We start from the raw sequence: 23,453 nt of genomic DNA on the forward strand, positions 1-23,453 counted from the left end.
CGCTTGCCATCCCATGGAGCACATACTCTTTCTGTGCCTCATCAACAAGGCGTACGTACCGCTGTGTGTCTGCCAAAGAAAGGTAGTGGAGTAGCCCGTCCAGTAACAGAAGTTGTCAGTTGTCTTTGTATATAGGACGTGACGTTGTTGGTTAACTAGTGCTTTTACAAACATTACCACCTACCCCATGTACACCTTGAACACCAAGCCTAATCCCTCTTCCACCACGACCTCATTTTTTCCCAGTCATGTTGCTCAGATAGTGTGGTAGGAGCACAATATTAGCAACAAAAAATTAGATTTTAAACTCTGCACCAGCTCTGCAAACAGCTGAATTTCAGCAACTGTAAATAAGGTGAAATATGGCGTGCTGATTCGTGTTAGTCACAGAAGAAATAATTGTTTGAGTGTGGATGAGGCATGTATGACAAAGAAGATATGCTCAAAGCAATTTTTAAATTAGATCTTCCCTACTGTATGATGTTAGTAACACAAGATTTTTTGGGGGGCCAGTGGATGAGCCCTCTATAACATAGACTAGATGCTGCAAACAATTTGAAAGTGAGATGTCCCCAACAGTATGACATTAGTAACAGAAGAATTTTTCGGGGGCATGTGGATAGAACCTCTATAACACAGATTAGATGCTGCAAACAATTTGAAAGTGAGATGTCCCCTACGGTATGATGTTAGTAACAGAAGAATTTTTGGGGGGGCCTGTGTATGAGCCCCCTATAACATATATTAATTGCTACAAACAATTTCAAAGTGAGATGTCCCCTACTGTACAATGTTAGTAACTGAATTTTTTTTTGTTAATGTGGGTGACACCTGTATAACCCAGAAGATATGCTCCTAGCAATTTCAAAATAGTATTTACCCTACTGTATCACGTTTGTAAAACGCAAACACAATAATTTCACCACCACAAAATTACAATGTGGGATATGGTGGGCTGTATCACATTTAGCAACAGAAAAAATTATTTTTCTTTATGTGCGAGATGTCTGCAGACAGCTTAATTTCAACACCCAAAAATTACAACGTGGGATACAGCGGACTTTATCACGTTTTACAACAGAGAACACTCTTATTTTTTTTAATGTGTATAAGCTGTGCACACTGTGGAATTTCACCACCTCTAAATAACAAGGTGAGATATGACATGGTAAATCACGGTAGCAACTGCCCCCCAAAAATATTTCTTTATGCACAACAGCTCAAATCACAGAACAATGTCACTACAGCACTAAATGACAAAGTGTGATATGGCATGTTGTTTCACATTTAGCTAGTTGAAGAAATAAGATTTAGAACGGTATACTCGTGCATGTAGCACAATAGAAGCAGTGCACAACACACTTGTATGACATGTGCCCTGCTGTGTTTGTCTGTGGACCTAAATAATGGCAATATATATATATATATATATATATATATGAAAGGTTGATTTCACAGCAACACAGGACACTGCGTAGCTAAACTATCTGAGTAAGAAACAACCGACTAGCTAGCTACTTAATGTCTAGCTGCTAACAATGCCAGGTTCAGGAGCAGCCTCTCTGTGCTGCTACACTGTCAAAATGGCGCTGAAACAATATGTCCGCTCTTTATACTGTATGGAGAGGGACATGTGATTTCAGCAGCCAATGAAACAAGCTGTTGTGTCAGGAGATTGTGGATGTTTCCTGCGCCCTGTTTGGCTAGCCGCAATATGCACACCTAAAGTTAGAGAAAAAAAAATGCTGCATACAAGCATGCCACGCCTCTGAGCCTTGCAAACCCCCTTATGTCATCAAACACGTGTCCCATGCTCATGATACACCACCATTATCATAGCCAAAGTGCAGAAAATACTTTAGTGGCAAAACAAATATTTGTCCGTACTTTTTACCAAATGTTACCGATTTTTTCCAATTTCATAACATTTTGCTCGTGTTTCAGATCACGAAACCGAATGTGACATATTTGTGCCAAATTTATGTTTGGCGATCACTTTTTGGAAAAATTTGCTCATCTTTACTAACTACCCCTAAATATCCCTCGATGAAGCGTTATGGAGGCAGCATTATACTTTGAGGATTTTTTTAGCAGCTGGAACTGGGGCTTTAGTCAAGGTAGAAGGAATTAAGAACAGTTTCGAATAGCTGTCAATTTCGCAACAAAACTTTCAGGCCTCTGCTATAGAGAGAATGAAGTTGAACTTCACCTATCAGTATGACAACAACCCTATGCATACCTCCAAATCAATAAAAGAATGGCTTTTCCAGAAGATCAAGGTTTTGGAATGGCCCAGTCAGAGCCCGGTCCTGAATCCAATTGAAAATTTGTAATTATATGTGAAGAGGGCACTGTATACACGGTCTGCCAAATTTGGAGCGAAATTGCAAGAAAGAGTGGGCAAATATTGCCAATTCTAGATGTGCTATGCTCATAGACTCCTACCCAAAATGAGTGAAAGCTGACATAAATTCAAGGTGTACTTCAATAAGGTATTAGTTTAATGGTGTGCATATTTAAGCAACCACATTATACACTTATTTTTTCCTTTTTCCGCTTGAAAAGATTTCAGTTTATTTTTCAATTGAATTGTACAGATATATGGGTGACTTTAAAGGTAGAAACATTTCTGAAAATATTCTTATTATTATTATGATTTTTTTACATGAAAAAAGCCTGGTATTTTAACAGGGATGTGTGTACTTTTTTTTCCCACTGTATTTTATCATTTTCTAATCTAATCCATGGAGGTCTCACCGCTGAGGCATCCATGTTTTTATAAAATGATGGTGCTTCATTGCAAGATAGGACTTGTAACCCAGCCTCAGTGCCCTAAATGAACCACAGAGCTGTGCAATATCATTACGTCATGGCGTATCATAGTGTTATGATATGCCTGATGTCAATTGGTCTCCCATAGGTCATTATGTTTTTGTCATGGCTCTACTCGAGGGTTCAATCCGGTGACCTCTGACTTTGCGTCTCTGTTGGACCACAGTCTGTGTTGTCTCTGTCCACCTGCTGATAATGTCTTTCTTTTGATTTGTTGTTTTTCTTCTGTGTAGAGGTTTTTTTCTTAGTCTTTTGGGTTGTCTTATCACATCTTTGGATGGGATATTTATACTCTCCTGGCACATGCAGTCTTTGCTGGCTATATTCCAAGGTAGATGAATGTTTGGAGTCTCAGCTCCCCAATGAAGGATTATCTTGCTGAGATGTTTTCTATTGCTTCCCCTGTGGTTTGTTTGCGTATTTCCCTTCCCAGGACTTTTCCCATTTTCTTACATTTAGGGTCTGGGGATTTCCACCTATACCAAAAGTCATTTTGGATTACTTTCCTTCCATGTTTCCCACATGAATGTGTGAATACGTCCTTAGCCCTGTGCCTCACCCTCTGTCTGTGTGCAATACATTCTGTTGTTATTTTGGGATACAATCTATGTATGTTTGAGGATGCCGTTAAGGACACACAGGGTCAGTTGATGTTGAGTGGGGTCAGTGTTGCTTAATTTTAAGGTGCCAACCTCCGTGTTCAGGCAGGGACAAATCAGAGTCAAGTTAGGGATTTGCCTAGTCTGTATAGGAACCTGAGATGTTCAGGTTTAACATCTCATCTGGTTTGTTCTTCCCCGTGCAAGTGTTATGGTTCAGTCATAATTGTTGTACGTTAATCTGTAATCAGATGTTCCCCTCAGTGTCTATACTTCTTGTCCAATCAATTTGGCACCCATGTTTTGAAAGGAATCAGGAGAGATAGCTGCCAACAGTAACATTTCATACATGGAGCATATGGTTGACTTGACCTGTTACCATGGGTCCAACACAAAAAGATGTAACTACATCACTTTATACTAAATTGCAAAAGGCTCTTTAATATATGGTAAGAACAAGCCAGACATAACCATTATAATTATTTTATACAGAATACTCTTACAGTTTACACACAAAATGCTGACATTTTGTTTATTGATCTTTAATTCTTTATTTTACTTTCAAGATAATAGAATCTCTCAATACTAAGATTTCCGATCTTGAGAAAGAAAACATGGATCTTCAAGGTTGTCTTTATGAACAAAATATGAAAATGCCAGGTACTGTAATACTATTTTTTCTAATGTAGCATATTTTCTGGAGTAAATGATAAATAAAATGTGCTTACAAAAACTAAGATCTAGAGAAAAGTCCTATTCCCTATTAAACATTCACATTAGATGATATGGCGACCCTACTATTTATTTACCCTGAGTTGAGCATTTGTGAAACTTGACAATTGTTCCCATCATAGATGATGAGGCAACTAACTCCTTGACTCCTCTTTTACTTCATTACTATTTTATTTCATTTAAAAAATAATGTGTGTACATAATTTTCAATTATCCTTTTTTATTTGTTATACATGAATTGGATATGTCACCAAGCAGACAATGGAGAAAAAATATCCAACCATAAATATTTCCACCAGGGAGAAGAAGACATGTCTCAGAAGTAAGTAATTTCAAGTTTTCCTGTGTATGTCTTGTGCTTCCATCAAAGACATTGGCTCTTTTGGTGACAGCGAGGTCATTGGTGGTCTCTTTGTCTATAATAAAATTCCTATGACTCTGGCATCATTATTTTGCACTTTCTGGACTGAAGCATTGCCATAATGGCTACATTGCATTATCCATATCTAGCAACAGGTGTATCAATTTATCAAGAAAGTCATCTTTCATACTTCTGGTATAGTTACTGCTTTAAAGCAGAAGTGTAGAAATTTCAAGCAGAAGTGATTAGGGAAATGTTGAATCCTGATGTGCGTTTAATAAACGAAGTTCCAGTGATTTATTTTCCTGTACTTCTGCTTGGCTTAGACTTTATAGATATAGTTACCTGGTTGAGGTTTATAATACCGTAAATCTCAATGTTTTTAAAAGGTTGTAGTTTCAATCTTCTTTTAAATGACGATTTATTTACAATGTATTAACAATAATATGTGCACCTGTTTTAATGGGGCTTTAAGGGGTAAAGTTGTTCTTTGTGGAGAGCACAAAGTTTGCATAAGGACATTTATAAGGACATTCAACTCTGCCCCGGGGAGAGGGAGGACAGGAACTCTAGTGCCACTTATTGCAGTTAGCAATTCTAAAAGTCATTATCGACACACTAAAGGGTCTTGCCAGATGATGTAGATTAGGAAGCCCAACTAAAAGTTCCATTTACAGACGTTAGTACAAAATCCTCTCACCCCGCTATCCAGCTCCCCTGCTATAAAAAGGGGCAAAAACCCCAAAACATGAGTCTGTAACTGGAGTTCCTGGTTTTAACTTCCTATCCTAAGTCATGTGACAAGACCCTTTTAAGGGTCAATTTTGACTTGTAGAATTGCTAGTCCTCCTCCTCTCTTCTTCCCTGAACAGACTACTGGCATATTTAAATTTCCAGAAAATCATTGCATAAACTATAAAGAGCCCGTTACACATAGCGATATCGTTAGCAATATCGCTGTAACGTCACTGATATTGTGACGCAGCAGCGATATTGCTAGCGATATCGCTACATGTGATACTTACCTCCGACCGGCTCCCCCGCTGATTATCGCTGATCGCACGAGAATGTCCTGGACCATTTCTCGTCGGGCGCTTCCTGCTGGCGCCGACGAGCGGCGCGTGGACGCGGGCGGGAGGACATCAGGATTACCGCGTCTGACAGGTAAGTAGCGACCCCCGACCGCTGCTATGTCGCTGGTGAGATCTGCCTGTTTGGCAGCTCACTAGTGACCACTTAGCGATGCACCAGCGATCCATATAGTTGTCGGGAACGCTGGTGCATCGCTAAGTGTAACGGTACCCTTAGTCTCACTACCACACCTTGACTCTCTCCGCAAATGGGAACTTTACCACTTTGACCCTCTATCAACGGTCTCACACTCCTCCAATCAGTTCTCGTGCTTTCCACTGACGAGAGGCAAAAAATGAGATTTGTCTGTAGTAGCAGCAATGCTGTCAGCTCTCATCTTTCTGCTACACTGACTGACATGGCATAAGCTCTAGAAGGGTTTCTAATGATTCAAAATTCAGCTCTGCTGCATGTCTACACAGTAGCTGCAGATATCAGTGAGGAGAGGAGGGTGGTTTTTTTCCTTTGTGTTGCTACCTGCTTATGATTTGTCAACCTCATGCAAGGGAAGAAGTACAAGCGACCAGAGACAAATCTCTGGTAACACCCATTTGAGCTATTACATAAATTATAACCTAAACTTTACAAGCTAATATCTCCGCAACAGAGGGGACAGATTAAAATACAAAAGTAAAAATATGTTTTACTATTTCATGATTTGACCAGTTTTATAAGCTCAATATGCAATATGCTGGAGAAAGGGTCTAATCAAATGGTTAAAACTGCCTTTTAGGATTTCTACCTCTAATAGGTGGCACTAGAGTTCCTGTCCTCTTCTCCGAACTGACTATTTGCATATATTTTAATGGGAGCAAGTTTAGTATGCCAATAACTTATATTCTTTCAGACTTAGAAAGAAACATACAGAACAACTGGAAAAGGAAGAGTTGAAGGGTAATGAGGTCAGCATTCATTTAATGGAGCAAAGTGAACTTTATATTGAGGTATGTTTGTCTGAGTTCAGGAATTTAACCCCTTCCCTTCTAGGCGATTTTCCTTTTTTGCACTTTTGTTTTTTCCTCCCCTTATTCCATGGGCTATAATTTTTGCATTTCTCCCTTAAATAGTAATTTTAGGGCTTATTTTTTTTGCGAGACAAGTTGTACTGTGAATGACATCATTCGTTTTATCATGTGCTGTACTAGAAAGCGGGCAAAAATCCAAATGCTGCAAAATTTTTAAAAAAGTGCAGTTACACAGCTGTTTTCTTTCTTTCTTTTTTTTTAAATTTGTCATGTTTACTATGCAGTAAGAATGATCTGGCAATATGATTTTCCAATTCTGTATGATTACAGAGATACGAAACATGTATACGGTAGTTTGTTTTTTTTATTATTAAAGTGTAAAAAAAATTTGAAATTTGTAAAGAAAAAAAAATTCCATGTGTTGCCACTTTCTAAGACCCGTAATGTTTTAAATTTTTGGTCGATAGGGTTGTCTGAAGACTTATATTTTGCCCCTTGAGCTGACATTTTTATTGATACCATTTTGGGATAGATATGCTGTTTTGATTGCCTCATATTGCATTTGTTTTGCAGTGTTGCGATGTCTGAAAAATGTAATTCTGGCATTTAGTTTTTTTTCTGATTACACCGTTTACTGATCTGGTAATTTAATTTTATATTTTTATAGATCAGACTTTTATGGACACATAGCAATACCAAATATGAATATTTTTTAATTTCTTTATATTTTAATGGGTGGAAAATGATGGTGATTTGAACTTTTACATTTTTTAAAATTTTTTTCATAGTTTTAAAACTTTTTTTTTCACTTTCTACTGTATTTGTTAGTCCCTTTAGGGTATTTTAACCTGCGATCGTCTGATTGCTTGTAGAATACACAGTAATACTACAGTACTGCTGTGTGTAGCGAAAATCACTGTCTCCTATGAACATCAGCTACAGACTGGCTTTCACGGTAGAACCGTCATGCAGGCACTGGGGTCTTCAGCAGATGACAGGCTGTCATGGTAATCCATTTGTTCATGAAATGATGTGCCCCCCTACTGGCGCACAGTAAATACCGCTGTCAGAGATTGACAGCAGCATTTAACAGGTTAACAGATGAAGGCAGATCTCTGCTCCACCCACGGCTGTTAGAGGCAGATTATGGCTGATTATCATGACCAACATCTGCCGGGAAATGTCAGGGAGTCAGCATGTGTCATAACTGTATGTCATATGTTGGTAAGGGGTTAAACTGAAAAAATGTATGAAGTAGCAGAAAATGCGTTATTATGCATGATTGCCAATAGTATGTGAGATTCTGAGTCTTTGATATAGAGACTACCCTTTTGCTCCGTAACTTTTAAGATTCAATCAGTTCCGAAATGTAAAATCCATCATCCTGGCTGCTGCGTACGTTGTTGTGGTTATCCTATTAGAAGTACTAATTTACACTTATAGATCTCTTTTTTACAAGGATTATGAAGAGCAAGTGGATAAAAAAGACAGAATTATTAAAAAACTCCAAGATCAAATCAAAGCTCTTACAAAAACAATGGAAACAGGTATGTCTTTTAAAACACCCACTCTTACATATGAATATCATACTAAGGGTGTATTATTATTAATGATGTTATTATTAGTATTAATAATATGAAAAAATATTTCACAGAAAACCAAACAAATATGCCCAGTGTTTTTAAGGATTACTTGGGAATGCTGGAATTCTCATCAGAAGATGAAATTAAACTCATTGGCAATCTAATTCTGGGTAAGTGGAATAATTGTCTTAGTGTATTTCTTTATTAGAAAACACAAATAGGATATATAACGACATCTAAATGTTCTGAGCAGGCTCAGGACTGGCTGAGACGTTCTCGCTCTAATTTCCTTATTCACAGCATCAGCAAGAAATTGGTCATCTTCTATATGATAATCTGTTTGGCAAATGCTTAAAAGGAAATCTTAATCACAAAATAATGCCTCAAGTAATAAAACCCGTAAACTATATGGGTCGATGTACCACCAAATAACTAATTCATTACTCAAATGGTTAGCCAGTAATGAAAATAATGGTCCCAAAAAATGGTACTTCTGAATAAAACAATTTCTTCATTGATAAGACATTTTAAAAAAAATCACAATTAAGAGAAGGTGCTAGACCATAAAAAGAGGGACAATAAAACCATAGGGTATCCCAATGCAAAAGCTATAAATATAGCATAGCCCAATCCCATATATAAATGTAAATACTAAAATGATTAAGAAATTAAGGTGCAAAACATGTAAACATTAAGCAATTGGCTTATATAGAATCACAATGTCAGATTGTAACATGAGCAGCAAATTTAGAATAACAATTAGTGGTCTTAAGAGACCAAAGACCTGCTTCAATATAGTCGGCAGAAAGATGCATGTCATTAAAAAACAACAGGGAATCAAGTGTCATACTTACCAGTGAGTCCAATAATGCTGCTATGTATAGAGTATATGCTGCACTAATAGTCCCTCAGGTACAAAGATGATTATGAGAACAGGGCATACTTTACCAAGTGGTAGGCACGTGGGAATCCCTGGGCGTCCCTCTGCCCGACACGCGTTTCGCACTACTTCTTTGGGAGGCGCCTACTCCAGCACTGAAATTAACTTTTTGGACGCCATCATTAAGCTAAAGAACAATTAAATAGACACATCCCCGTATCAGAAGCCAATCGACCGTCCAGCATACCTTAAATGGGACAGTTTCCATCCAAAACACATAAAAAACTCTATTGTCTACAGCCAAGCCATCAGATACAATCGTATGTGTTCCAACCCCATGGATAGAGATGAACACCTTGGTTGCGTCAGAAAGACCTTTTTGAATCAGGGCTACCATCCAATAATAATTTACAACCAAATTACAAGAGCCACCAGAATGTCAAGGAATCACCTGCTACATTACTAACCTAAAGACGAAAAAATCGGGTGCCTCTAGTAGTCACCTAGAATCCAAATCTGGAAGTGCTAAGGGTAGCTGCACGGAAATTACAACCTTTACTACAAAAAGATGCCCGATTACAATCTATTTTTCCAAACCCCCCCCACTGCTGTGTTTTAGGCAGCCCCCAAATCTAAGAAGGATCATTGTCAGAAGCTCCCTGTCCTCTCCAACAGCTGCAGGAACCTTTCCTTGCAACCAGAAAAAATGTAAAACCTGTCCATTTATAATGACTACGAACAAGATAAAGATCCCTAACTCACATCAGGACTACAAGATCCCAGGTACTTTCAGCTGCATCACATCTAGCGTGGTGTACTTAATTATTTGTACTAAATGTCCAACTGGGGGTCCATATGTGGGGGAGACCGGGCAAAAACTGAGAACAAGGATGAATTCTCATAGCCACACAATAAGAGAAGAAACAATGGTTCTACCTGTGGCAAAACATTTTTGTATGCCTGATCACAGCACCATAGATCTGAAATTACTTGTATTGAAAGGTAATTTCAAATCTCAGAGAGACTGAAGGGTCTGGGAGTATAAACTCATGACGACCTTTGACACACACAGAACAGGAATGAATGTGTCGCATGGATTTATGTCTTTTTACATCAATTAAGGAATTTGCCCCTAAGACCTTGTGGGGGCATCACAACACAGAACCAGACCCCAATCTAAAATTTTCATACTCCTTATCTATGAACTGTTCCAATATTTATGGCCATAACTGTCCATCACTCTCCCATAATGATAGTTCTGCTTCACGTCACTTGTCTTTTCTATTGCAATATTTCTGTGCTGTGTTGTGCATAAATATGTGATTCTTCAGATTTTGTATTAGTCAATGCCTGATGAAGAGACCTGAGTAGTCTCGAAAGCTTGCAATTTACCATCTTTTCAGTTAGCCATTAAAAGGTATCAACCACTGAGGACTCTCAATTCTGAATATTTTTTATCTACTGGCTAACACGGTACAAAGATATACATCTTTCCTGTTACTGAATAATAAGCATCTACACTGGAACAGGGATCTCTCAGAGAGGGTGCTTTTTAGACCAGAGAGTCGTACGAAAGCACATGCTATACCAAGTATTCAAAATCGATTGTGCCCTACAGCATTTTTCCTTTATTTCCTATTTTGTCTAATCAGAGATCACAGTAATATAGACATCACTTTTAAAATGGAAGCTCTGTTCACATCTGCATCTGAGGCAGCATTAGTAGCATACTTTCATATTCCCTTTTATTTTATGGATATTTTATTTGAAGGCAGTGTTGTGGCTTGAATAGCTAATAGTAGCCACATTGCCAGTGAACAAAGCCTTATCGTAGTAAAATATGCAATATGCTAACTTTTACATTGTAATTATCACTTTCAGTGATTCCCTGGACTTTTATTCATCACTAATTTGATGTAATTGGATGACAAGAACAGGTTGTTATTAATTAGTCGATGTGATGTCTTTTGTCTGCCAAAAAGAGAAATCGTGGTTATTGCAATCATCAGAGAAATTTAAGACATATGTGATTGTGTGCCATGTGACTAATACGTTCATATTTTCCGTTATGGCAGATATTAAACCAAGGGGCGTCGTTGTGAATATGATACCAGGACTCCCAGCCCACATCCTTTTCATGTGTGTTCGGTACACTGACTACATAAATGATGCTGAAAGAATCAAATCTTTAATGAATGCTTCTATCAATGGTATTAAGCAGGTTATAAAGGTGAGATCATCATCTTTTCTTAAGGCTAATGTTATAGAGTTCTCTACAAGTGATAATGTAAATATGATGTCATTCTTTAAGGTCGAATCGGTTAGAGGTTACAAAGCAAAGTACCAAATGTATAAACTTAATTAATTATCAATCATTTGCACTTGTTTGGAAAATGGCACCAATATATCTCTCCCTTGTGTATGGGCGCAAAGAGACCAGCGGCAGGGGATGGAGAAGAATTGGTGACATAAGTCTCACTTTAGTTCCATTACTTTTTACTGTTCCAACAAATTTACAGAAAAACGTAGACCCTTTTATTAATGTCCACAATCAGTTTAGTAGATTTTAATAGTACCCTGTTTCCCCGAAAAAAGTTGCACCATGTCTTATTTTCGGGGGGGGTGTCTTATTTTCATGAGAAACATTCCAGCGCGCTCTATCCTTACATAAGGAACGTTCTGTAGCGTAAAACCAGTAGTCAGACATGTGATAGAACGTTCAGCAGAAAAGCAGACAACAAATCAAAGTAACACACTACGGTACGGTACTGTAATTGCCTGGCTCCCACACACTTTCTGGACACTGTACCGCTACCGTAACAATCACCCACAGCAGTTCCTTTACCGTAGCAGCCCCATCATCATTTTGCAGCCCCAAATATTCCCATCATCCCACTGCAGCCCTCATTTTCCCTTTACAGTCCCTAATATAGCACCCCCATCATTCCATTACAGCCCCCATCATTCTACAGTACAGTATTGCAGCCTCCCATCATCCCACATCATCCCACTGCAGCCTCCCATCATCCCGGTATCCCACTGCAGCCTCCCATTATCACAGTATCCCACTGCAGCCTCCCATGTGTGTACCATACACACACACCCGTATACAGACACACACACACACACACACACACCCATACACAGACACACACACACTTTCACTTTCTTACTGGTTTCCTCCACGGTGCTTCTTTCAGTGCTTTGGTGGTGCAGGAGCCCTGGGCCAATCAGAGCGCAGGAGCCCTGGGCCAATCAGAGCAGGAGCCCTGGGCCAATCACAGCCCAGGAACAATCAGAGGCTATGGATGACATCAGCTGGCCCATGGTTCCTGCGCTGTGATTGGCGCAGGGCTCATGGGCGGAGATCGGCACACAGCTCCGAGGCTGTGATTAACTCCTGCGAACAGCGCAGCTGCAGTGGCAGGCACCGGACAGCGGGAGCAAGACACAACTGCATGCCCCATGCACAGAACAAGGTATGCCTTATTTTCGGGGGGGGGGTGCCTTATATTAGCAGGCACAGTGGTCCCCCTAGCATGCCTTACTTTCAGGGGGCGCCCTATTTTCGGGGGAAACAGAGTAGTAGTTTTCCTTTATTATTTTAAGTTTGTCTATGTGTGCATATGTCGTGAACACAGAGAAGGGAATAAACCACTGCCAGTCACTTTTGGGGGGTTTATCTCCAGAGAAAATAAAAGGATCAGACATGATGAAATAAATAAAGCCCAATCTTTTTTTCTCTCATCATTGTCCGAACAAACATGGGCTACCCACATAATGCACATTAGAAGTTCAGCTGATACCGGCCAAATCATTGGTCTCAGCAGAACATAATCTAATGTGCATGGCAACCTTCAAGTCCTAAACTCTGCTGTATTTTGACCATTTAAAAAGCTTTATAGTTAAAGAGTTTGCCTATTCTTGGGGTATATCTGCAGTCACTGTATGTGACTGCAGACTTGTGAATACTCACAGCGCACAGACTGAGCAAGGCCAGCAGGGCCAGACACGTTTAGTTGGAATGTGGCTGGAATTATGCAAATTGCATATTTGTGGTCACATGACTACCCACTCCCGACTCCTGAAAACACTGCACATTGTGAGAGTTCACAAGTGTGCTGTCACACAGTGACTGCAGACATGTACTCCAAAGGCTGGACAAGACCATTAAAATGAACAATAGTAACACTATTCAGATACTTTTTCAGGATTATCAGCAAATAGATAAAACAACACATAGTTTAATAAAAATGAAAATTTGTAAACGCTCTCATGTTGTTTTTGACCGACTAGTCTACAATACTTTATTAAATTGGGAAAGACGGGAGACAACCTGTAAGACAAGAGCCAAGCCATCCAGATTTCTCCATGGTGCTCATTTAAAATTAATGAGTGTTGTGTAATACCTTGTCATTCTGAGTTCTCCAGAGCAGAAGCTGATTTACGCTGGGTACTTCTTTTCTGCCATATAAAAGCAGGGGACACTATGATACCTAAGTAATAACAGGGATTGTCCCCTTTACCCCCCAAGCTTGTTTTCGCCTTCATGACCGTGCAAAATTTTACAATTCTGGCCACTGTCACTTTATGAGGTAATAACTCTGGAATGCTTCAATGGAACCCACTGATTCTGTGAAAGTTTTTTGTAACATATTGTGTTGTGAGCTCATTTTCGGGTTTGCCTCTGGCTTCTGGTGAGGGTTATGGAGCTGGCTGTGCTGACAGAGGAGTAGTGAGTTCTCTATCTGGACTCCCTCTGTTGGTGAAGGGAGGTAATGAAGCTGATCTAAATGGCAGAGACCGGCCACCTGAGGAAGAGGACTGCGATTGGACATCAGGAGTTTCTGATTGGATTTAAGGCAGCTGACTCCCTAGTTTCTTGCTGGAGAGTTTTCCTGACTGTGGCTTTTGGTTTCCAGTTTGGTTCCTGCCTTCCTAAAGCTAAGTTTTCTCTGCTATTGTTCATATGAGTTTTTGTCTGGTTTATTTAGTTTTTGTGTTCAGCCAGCCCTGGCTGGGACTGGGCTGAATCCCCATTTTGTCTCTGATCAGTTAATCTCTTTTGCTCTGTCTTCAGACTATATCTGAGTGCTGATATAGTGATTTGAAGGCTAGCGACTTCAGGGCCTTTTTCTATCAGACGTGTTGGACTTTTTTTTTGGCAGGGTTTTTTGCGTGATTGCAGACAGCAGCTTTTCTTTCCTGTCCTTTCTAGTTAGTGAAGGCCCCATCGTTTGCTCAGCCTATCTTTCTATCTGTGTCTGTGTTTTCATCTTGTTTCACCGACAATACGTGTTGGGGGCTGTCTATTGCTTTGGGGTCTGCTCTGGGGCAGTTTAGATTTTCCCTTTCTTTCTTTAGGCTTATTTAGTTCTCTGGCCGTGACGAGGCGTCTAGGACCACCGTAGGCATGCTCCATGGCTACTGCTAGTTGTTGTGGATAGGATCAGGGGTCTGCAATCCGCTAGTTACCAACCTCTCCGGTTTTCTGGGCTTAGCTTGCTTTTTGTTTTTACCTCCTCGGTGACTCATTCATAACAATATTGTACTTCATGATAGTTGTAAAATTTCGTTGAAATGACTTAAGTGTATTTGTGGGAAAAAAAACGAAATTTGACAGAAATTTTGAAAATTTAGCAATTTTCAATCTTTAAATTTTTATTCCCTTAAATCAGAGTTAAGTCATACAAAATAATTAATAACATTTCTCACATGTCTACTTTACATCAGCACAATTTTTAAACATATTTTTTTTCTTATAAGGGTTAAAGGTTCACCAGTGAGTTCTCTTTTTTTCTGCAAAACTTACAAAACCATTTTTAGGGACCAAATCACATTTGCATTGTCTTGAGGTGCCTATATGACATAAAATACCAAAAAGTGTATTAACCCTTTAGGTGCTTCACAGGAATAAATGGAATGTTGATGTAAAAAATGAACATTTCAATTTTTTCACTAAAATTTTATTTTAAACCCAATTTCTTTTATTTTTGCAAGGGTAACAGGGGAAAATAGACCCCAAAATTTGTTGAACAATTTCTCCTGAGCATGCCGATTCCCAATATATGGCGGAAAACTACTGTATGGGTGTACAGCAGAGCTCAGAAGGGAAGGAGCGCCATTTGACTTTTTGAATGTAAAATTTGTTGGAATAATTAGCGAACGCCATGTCGCGTTTGGAGAGCCCCTGATGTGCCTAAACAGTGGAAACCGCCTACAAGTGACACCATTTTGGAAACTACACCCCTCAGGGAACTTATCTAGAAATGTGGAGGGCACCTTGAATCCTCAGGTGCTTCGCAGAAGTTTATAACATTGAACTGTGAAAATGAAGAAAAAAAATCACATTTTTCCCGTAAAAATGTTTTTAGCCCAAAATTTTGCATTTGCACAAGGGTGACAGGAGAAACTGTATGGTACAATTTGTTGTGCAATTTCTCCTGAGTACACCGATACCCAATATGTGGAGAAAAACTACTGTTTGTGCTCACGGCAAGGCTCGGAATGGAATGATCGACATTTCACTTTTGAATGAAAAATTTGCTGGCACCCCTGATGTGCCTAAACAGTGGAAACCCCCCACAAAAGACACCATTTTGGAAACTAGACTCCTCAGGGAACTAAGTGATGAGCACCTTGAACCTCCAGGTGGTACACAAAAGGCTATAACATTAACCTGTGAAAGTAAAAAAGTCACATTTTCTCCTAAAAAATGTTCTTTTAGCCCCAAATGTTGTGTTTTGACAAGATTAACAGAAGAAAATTGAAACCAAAATTTGTTGTGCAATTTCTCCTAAGTACTCAGATACCCCATATGTGGGGGAAAGCTACTGTTTTGGCACACAGCAGGCTTCAGAAAGGATGGAGTGACGTTTTGGAACGTAGACTTGGATTGAATGGTCTGTGGATGTCATGTTGTCCGTGATCTGCCTAAACAGTGGAAATCCCCCACAAGTGAATCCATTTTGGAAACTAGACCACTCATGGAATGTATCTAGATGTGTGGTGAGCACCTTGAAAATCCAGGTGCCTCACAGAAGATTATAACATAGAGCCGTGAAAATGAAAAATATACATTTTTCACCAAAAAATGTTATTTTACCACAATTTTTTATTTTCACGAGGAAAACAGGACAAAATGGATCTAAACAATTGTTGCACAATTTCTCCTCTCCTGAGTACACTGATACCCCATATGTTGTTGAAAACTACTTTTGAGGTACAGTGCAAAGGTCAGAATGGAAGAAGCACCATACTTTGATGGACTGGTTTGAGGGTGCCATTTCACATTGGCAGAGTCCCTGAGGTGTCAGAACAGCAGAACCCCCCCATAAGTGACTGCATTTTACAAACTACACTTCTCAATGAATTCATCTAGCGATGCACTGATCATATTGACACCACGGATGTGCCACTGAATTTTATACAATTGGGCAGTGAAGAAAAAATAATTACATTTTTACAACCAAAATTTAGTTGTAGCTCCAGATTTTACTTTTTCACAAGGGAAATTGGCAAAAATGGCACCAAAATTTGTCCCACAATTTCGGCTGAATGTAGACACTCCATATGTGGCTTTATGGTACTGCTTAGCTATACGGAGACGGAGTGATATTTGCCTCCTGGAGCGTAGATTTTCCTAAAATAGTTTGACTTCATATACAGAGGGAATTTATCTACAGAAGTAGTAACTATTTAGACTCTATGGGTATTTTCCAGAAATAAGAAGCAGTGGATGTTGCTGAGTGAAAATTTCAAACTGCGATTGTTGTGCCCGTACATTGTAACATAGTAACATAGTTATTAAGGTTGAAGGAAGACTTTAAGTCCATCTAGTTCAACCCATATCCTATCCTAACTTGCCCTAACATGTTGATCCAGAGGAAGGCAAAAAAATCCCCATGTGGTAAACAGTAAGCTTCACATTGGGGAAAAAAATTCCTTCCTGACTCCATCTACGGCAATCAGACTAGCTCCCTGGATCAACGCAATATTAAGGAAACCAGTGTATATACCCTGTAATGTTATACTTTTCAAGAAAGGCATCCAGTCCCTTCTTAAATTTTAGTAGGGAATCACTCATTACAACATCATATGGCAGAGAGTTCCATAGTCTCACTGCTCTTACAGTAAAGAATCCGCGTCTGTGAGTATGCTTAAACCTTCTTTCCTCCAGACATAGAGGATGCCCCCTTGTCCCCGTCACAGGTTAAGAGTAGAAAGATCATTAGAAAGGTCTTTGTATTGTCCCCGCATATATTTATACATTGTAATAAGATCACCCCTAAGCCTTCGATTTTCCAAACTAAATAACCCCAAATGTAATAATCTGTCTTGGTATTGCAGACCCCCCAGTTCCCTAATAACCTTAGTCGCTCTTCTCTGCACCCGCTCCAGTTCAGCTATGTCTTTCTTATACACCGGAGACCAGAACTGTACACAGTATTCTAAGTGTGGTCGCACTTGTGACTTATATACAGTAGAGGTAAAATTATGTTCTCCTCATGAGCATCTATGCCTTTTTTAATGCATCCCATTATTTTATTTGCCTTTGCAGCAGCTGCCTGATACTGGCCACTAAATGTGAGTTTGTCGTCCACCCATACACCCAGGTCTTTTTCAGTGACAGTTTTGCCCAGTGTTGTTCGTTCTACCCAAGTGCATGACCTTACATTTATCCCCATTAAAGCTCATTTGCCATTTATCAGATCAAGCTTCTAGTTTACATAAATCCTCCTGTAATATAAAATTGTCCTCCTCTGTATTGATTACCCTGCAGAGTTTAGTGTCATCTGCAAATATTGAAATTCTACTCTATATGCCCCCTACAAGGTCATTAATAAATTTGTTAAAAAGAAGCGGGCCCAAAACTGACCCCTGTGGTATCCCACTGCTAACCGTGACCCAGTCCCAGTGTGCTCCATTAATAACCACCCTTTGTTTCCTATCCCTGAGCCAGCTCTTAACCCACTTACACATATTTTCCCCTATCCCCATTGTTCTCATTTTAAGTATCAACCTTTTGTGTGGCACCGTATCAAAAGCTTTTGAAAAGTCCATGTACACCATATCCACTGCATTCCCTTGGTCCAGTCCGGAACTTACCTCTTCATAAAAGCTTATCAGATTAGTCTGACAGGAACGGTCCCTTGTAAACCCATCTTGATATTGGGTCATGAGGTTATTCTTCTTCAGACACTCCAGTAAAGTATCTCTTAGAAAACCCTCCAGGATTTTACCCACAGTTGAGGTTAAACTTACTGTAATTTCCAAGTTCAGTTTTTGTCCCCTTTTTGAATATTGGCACCACATTTGCTATACGCCAGTCCTGTGGTACAGACCCTGTTATTATGGAATCTTTAAAGATTAAAAATAATGGTCTATCTATGACTGCGCTTAATTCCTGCAGTACTCGGGGGTGTATCCCATACGGGCCCAGGGATTTGTAAATTTTAGTGATTTTTAGATGCCGCCATACTTTCTGCTGGGTTAAGCAGGTGACATTTAATGGAGAATTTTTATCCCTGATCACGTTATCCGTCATGGGATTTTCTTGTTTAAATACTGTTGAAAAAAAGTCATTTAGCATATTGGCTTTTTCCTCATCCTCTACCATTTCACCCAGACAATTTTTTTTTTAAATTCGTTTATTAAACCATAAGCAGTTATACAATACACACATTTAGTATATGATGTTAAGCTTGATACAAAACACACATATGATCAGATAACATAAAAAATGTGAAGCATAATGTGTGCAACAGTTGTATATAAATAAAGCAGAACATAATACCAATTAAATCACAATAGATTCATGTTATTATTCCAGTGAGGAAACCTGCCTATCTTCTAAACCATAACCCAGACTATTTTTAAGGGGGCCAACACTATCATTGTTTAGCTTCTTACTATTTATATAGTTAAAGAATATTTTGGGATTAATTTTACTTTCTCTGGCAATGAGTCTCTCTGTCTCAATCTTTGCTATTTTGATTTGCTTTTTACAGAATTCATTTAATTTTCTGTGTTTATTTAATGCCTCACTACTACCTACTTGCTTTAATTCTCTAAATGCTTTATTTTTGTCACTTATTGCGCCCCTTATAGCTCTATTTAACCATAGTGGTCTCCTCCTATTTCTAACATGTTTATTCCCATACGGTATACTATATTGTGCACAGGTCCTATTCAGGATGCTAATAAACGTCTCCCATTTTCTTTGTGTGCTTTTATGTCTCAGGATATCGTCCCAGTTAATTGCACCAAGATCATCTCTCATCCGTTGGAAATTTGCCTTCCTGAAGTTTAGTGTCCTTGTATCCCCTCTACTAGACATCTTATTAAAGGATACATGAAAACTATTTTGTGATCACTATTACCCAAGTGACCCTCAACCCTTATATTTGATATGAGGTCTGGCCTCTTGGTTAACCCCTTCACCCCCAAGGGTGGTTTGCACGTTCATGACCGGGCCAATTTTTACAATTCTGACCACTGTACCTTTATGAGGTCATAACTCTGGAAAGCTTCCATGGATCCCGGTGATTCTGACATTGTTTTCTCGTGACATATTGTACTTCATGTTAGTGGTAAAATTTCATTCAAATAACTTGCGTTTATTTGTGAAAAAAATGGAAATTTGGCAAAAATTTTGAAAATTTCGCAATTTTCCAAATTTGAATTTTTATGCCCTTAAATCACAGAGATACGGCACACAAAAAACTTGATAAGTAACATTTCCCACATGTTTACTTTACATCAGCACAATTTTGGAACTAAAATTTTTTTTTGTTAGGAAGTTATAAGGGTTAAAAGTTGACCAGCGATTTCTCATTTTTACAACACCATTTTATTTTTAGGACCACATCACATTTGAAGCCACTTTGAGGGGTCTATATGATAGAAAATACCCAAAAGTGACACCATTCTAAAAACTAAACCCCTTAAGGTGCTCAAAACCACATTCAAGAAGTTTATTAACCCATTAGGTGCGTCACAGGAATTTTTTTGAATATTTAAAAAGAAATGAACATCTAACTTTTTTTCACAAAAAAAATACTTCAGGTTCAATTTTTTTTATTTTACCAAGGGTAACAGGAGAAATTGGACTGCAAAAGTTATTGTGCAATTTGTCCTGAGTACGCTGATACCTGATTTGTGGGGGGGAACGACTGTTTCGGCGCATGGCAGAGCTCAGAATGGAAGGAGCGCCGTTTGACTTTTTCAATGCAAAATTGGCTGGAATTCAGATCGGACGCCATGTCACGTTTGGAGAGTCCCTGATGTACCTAAACAGTGGAAACCCCCTACAAGTGACCCCATTTTGGAAACTAGACCCCCCAAGGAACTTATCTAGATATGTGGTGAGAACTTTGAACCCACAAGGGCTTTACAGAAGTTTATAACGTACAGCGGTACAATTAAAAAATCATATTTTTTCCACAAAAATGATCTTTTCACCCCAATTTTTATTTTCCCAAGGGTAACAGGACCCTAAAAGTTATTGTGCAATTTGTCCTGAGTATGCTGATACCCCACATGTGGGGGTAAACCACTATTTGGGCGCATGGCAGAGCTCGGAAGGGAAGCAGCGCCATTTGACGTTTTTGGCTGGAATTGAGATCGGACACCATGTCGCGATTGGAAAACCCCTGATGTACCTAAACAGTGGAAACCCCCCACAAATGACACCATTTTGGAAACTAGACCCCATAAGGAACTTATCTAGATGTGTGGCGAGAACTTTGAACCCCCAAGGGCTTCACAGAAGTTTATAACATAAAGCCGTACAATTAAAAAATCATATTTTTTCCACAAAAATGATCTTTTCACCCTCAATTCTTATTTTTCCAAGGGTAACAGCACCCTAAAAGTTATTGTGCAATTTGTCCTGAGTACGCTGATACCCCACATGTGGGGGTAAACCACTATTTGGGCGCATGGCAGAGCTCGGAAGGGAAGCAGCGCCATTTGACGTTTTTGGCTGGAATTGAGATCGGACACCATGTCGCGATTGGAAAACCCCTGATGTACCTAAACAGTGGAAACCCCCCACAAATGACACCATTTTGTAAACTAGACCCCCCAAGGAATTTATCTAGATGTGTGGTGAGCACTTTGAACCCCCCAGTGCTTCACAGAAGTTTATAATGCCCGGGCATGAAAATAAAAAAATCTTATTTTTTCCACAAACATGATCAATTAGTCCCCAATTTTTTCATTTTCCCAAGGGTAACAGGAGAAATTGGACCCCAAAAGTTGTTGTCCAATTTGTCATGAGTACGCTGACACCCCATATGTGGGAGAAAACTACTGTATGGACACACGTCAGGGCTCGGAAGGGAAGTAGTGACGTTTTGGAATGCAGACTTTGATGGAATGGTCTGCGGGTGTCATGTTGCCTTTGGAGAGCCCCTAATGTACCTAAACAGTGGAAACACCCACAAATGACCCCATTTTGGAAACGAGAACCCCTAAGGAACTTATCTAGATCTGTGGTGAGCACTTTGAACCCCCAAGGGCTTCACAGAAGTTTATAATGCCCGGGCATGAAAATAAAAAAATCGTATTTTTTCCACAAACATGATCAATTAGTCCCCAATTTTTTCATTTTCCCAAGGGTAACAGGAGAAATTGGACCCCAAAAGTTGTTGTCCAATTTGTCATGAGTACGCTGACACCCCATATGTGGGAGAAAACTACTGTATGGACACACGTCGGGGCTTGGAAGGGAAGCAGTGACGTTTTGGAATGCAGACTTTGATGGAATGGTCTGCGGGTGTCATGTGCGTTTGGAGAGCCCCTGATGTACCTAAACTATTGAAACTCCCCACAAGTGACCCCATTTTGGACACTAGACCCCCTCACGGAACTTATCTAGATGTGTGGTGAGCACTTTGAACCCCCAAGTGCTTCACAGAAGTTTATAACGCTCGGACGTGAAAATAAAAAAATCTTTTTTTTCCACAAAAATGATATTTTTGCCCCCAAATTTTTATTTTCCTAAGGGTAACAGGAGAAATTGGACCCCAAAAATTGTTTTGCAATTTGTCCTGAGTAGGCTGATACCCTACATGTGGGGGTAAAACACTGTTTGGGCGCATGGCAGAGCTTGGAAGGGAAGGAGCACCATATGACTTTTTCAACTCAGAATTGGCTGAAATTGAGATCAGACGCAATGTTGCATTTGGAGAGCCCCTGATGTGCCCAAACAGTGGAAACCCCCAATTCTAACTCCAACCCGAACCCCAACACACCCCTAACCCTAATCTCAGCCCTAGCCCTAACCCAAGCCCTAACCCTAGCCCTAACCCTAGCCCTAACCCTAACCCTAGCCCTAACCCTAACCCTAGCCCTAATGGAAAAATGGAAATAAATACATTTTTTTTATTTTATTATTTTTCCCTAACTAAGGGGGTGATAATGGAGGGTTTGATTTACTATTTATGGCGGTTTTTATATTTGGCAGCTGTCGCACGCTAAAAGACGCTTTTTATTGTAAAAATAGTTTTTGCATCACCACATATTGAGAGCTATAATTTTTCCGTATTTTGACCCACCGAGTCATGTGAGGTCTTATTTTTTGCGAGACGAGTTGACGTTTTTATCGGTACCATTTTCGGGCACGTGACATTTTTTGATTGCTTTTGATTCCGATTTTTGGGACGCAGAATGAACAAAAACCAGTGTTTCATGAATTTCTTTTGGGGGGGTGCGTTTACACTGTTCCGTGTGCGGTAAAATTGATAAAGCGGTTTTATTCTTTGGGTCAGTACGGTTACAGCGATACCTCATTTGGGTCTTTTTTTATGTTTTGTCGGTTTTATGCAATGAAAACTATTTTATATAAAAAATAATTATTTTTGCATCGCTTTATTCTGCGAGCTATAACTTTTTTATTTTTTTGCTGATGATGCTGTGTGGCGGCTCGTTTTTTGCGGGACAAGATGACGTTTTCAGCGGTTCCATGGATATTTATATGCGTCTTTTTGATCGCGCGTTATTACACTTTTTGTTTGGCGGTATGATAATAAATCATTATTTTCTGCTTCGTTTTTTATTTCTAATGGGACAGTTTTATAGGGCAGGTCGTTACGGACGCGGCGATACCTAACATGTGTACTTTTATTGTTTGTTTTTTTATTATTTTCAAAAAATGAATTTATTGGGGAATATTTTTTTTTTTTTAACTAATTTATTTGGCGATTTTTTTAAAGTTATTTTTACATTTTTAAAAAATTTTTTTTTGCTTTATTACCTAGTCCCAGGTGGGACATCACTGTCCTGTGACAGATCGCTGATCTGTCACATCACAGATCACTGTGACAGATCAGCGATCTGTCACAGGCAGTGCCGAAGGCTTCCTCA

General features: G+C 39.3%; 1 protein-coding gene across 1 annotated transcript in view; it reads left to right on the forward strand.

Annotated features, from left to right (window-relative positions):
- MYO5C (myosin VC) overlaps positions 1-23,453 on the forward strand; it is a 483,348-nt gene that overhangs the window by 404,389 nt on the left and 55,506 nt on the right. Inside the window, exons 30-35 of the mRNA XM_073568417.1 lie at positions 3,998-4,091; positions 4,422-4,485; positions 6,503-6,599; positions 8,080-8,167; positions 8,275-8,373; positions 11,159-11,313. Coding sequence (XP_073424518.1) covers positions 3,998-4,091; positions 4,422-4,485; positions 6,503-6,599; positions 8,080-8,167; positions 8,275-8,373; positions 11,159-11,313 — 597 coding nt within the window. The remainder of the gene's footprint in view (positions 1-3,997; positions 4,092-4,421; positions 4,486-6,502; positions 6,600-8,079; positions 8,168-8,274; positions 8,374-11,158; positions 11,314-23,453) is intronic.

This window comes from Dendrobates tinctorius, unplaced genomic scaffold, assembly GCF_039654945.1.
Source record: "Dendrobates tinctorius isolate UK_male_01 unplaced genomic scaffold, ASM3965494v1 ptg000022l, whole genome shotgun sequence".
Lineage (NCBI taxonomy): Eukaryota > Metazoa > Chordata > Amphibia > Anura > Dendrobatidae > Dendrobates > Dendrobates tinctorius.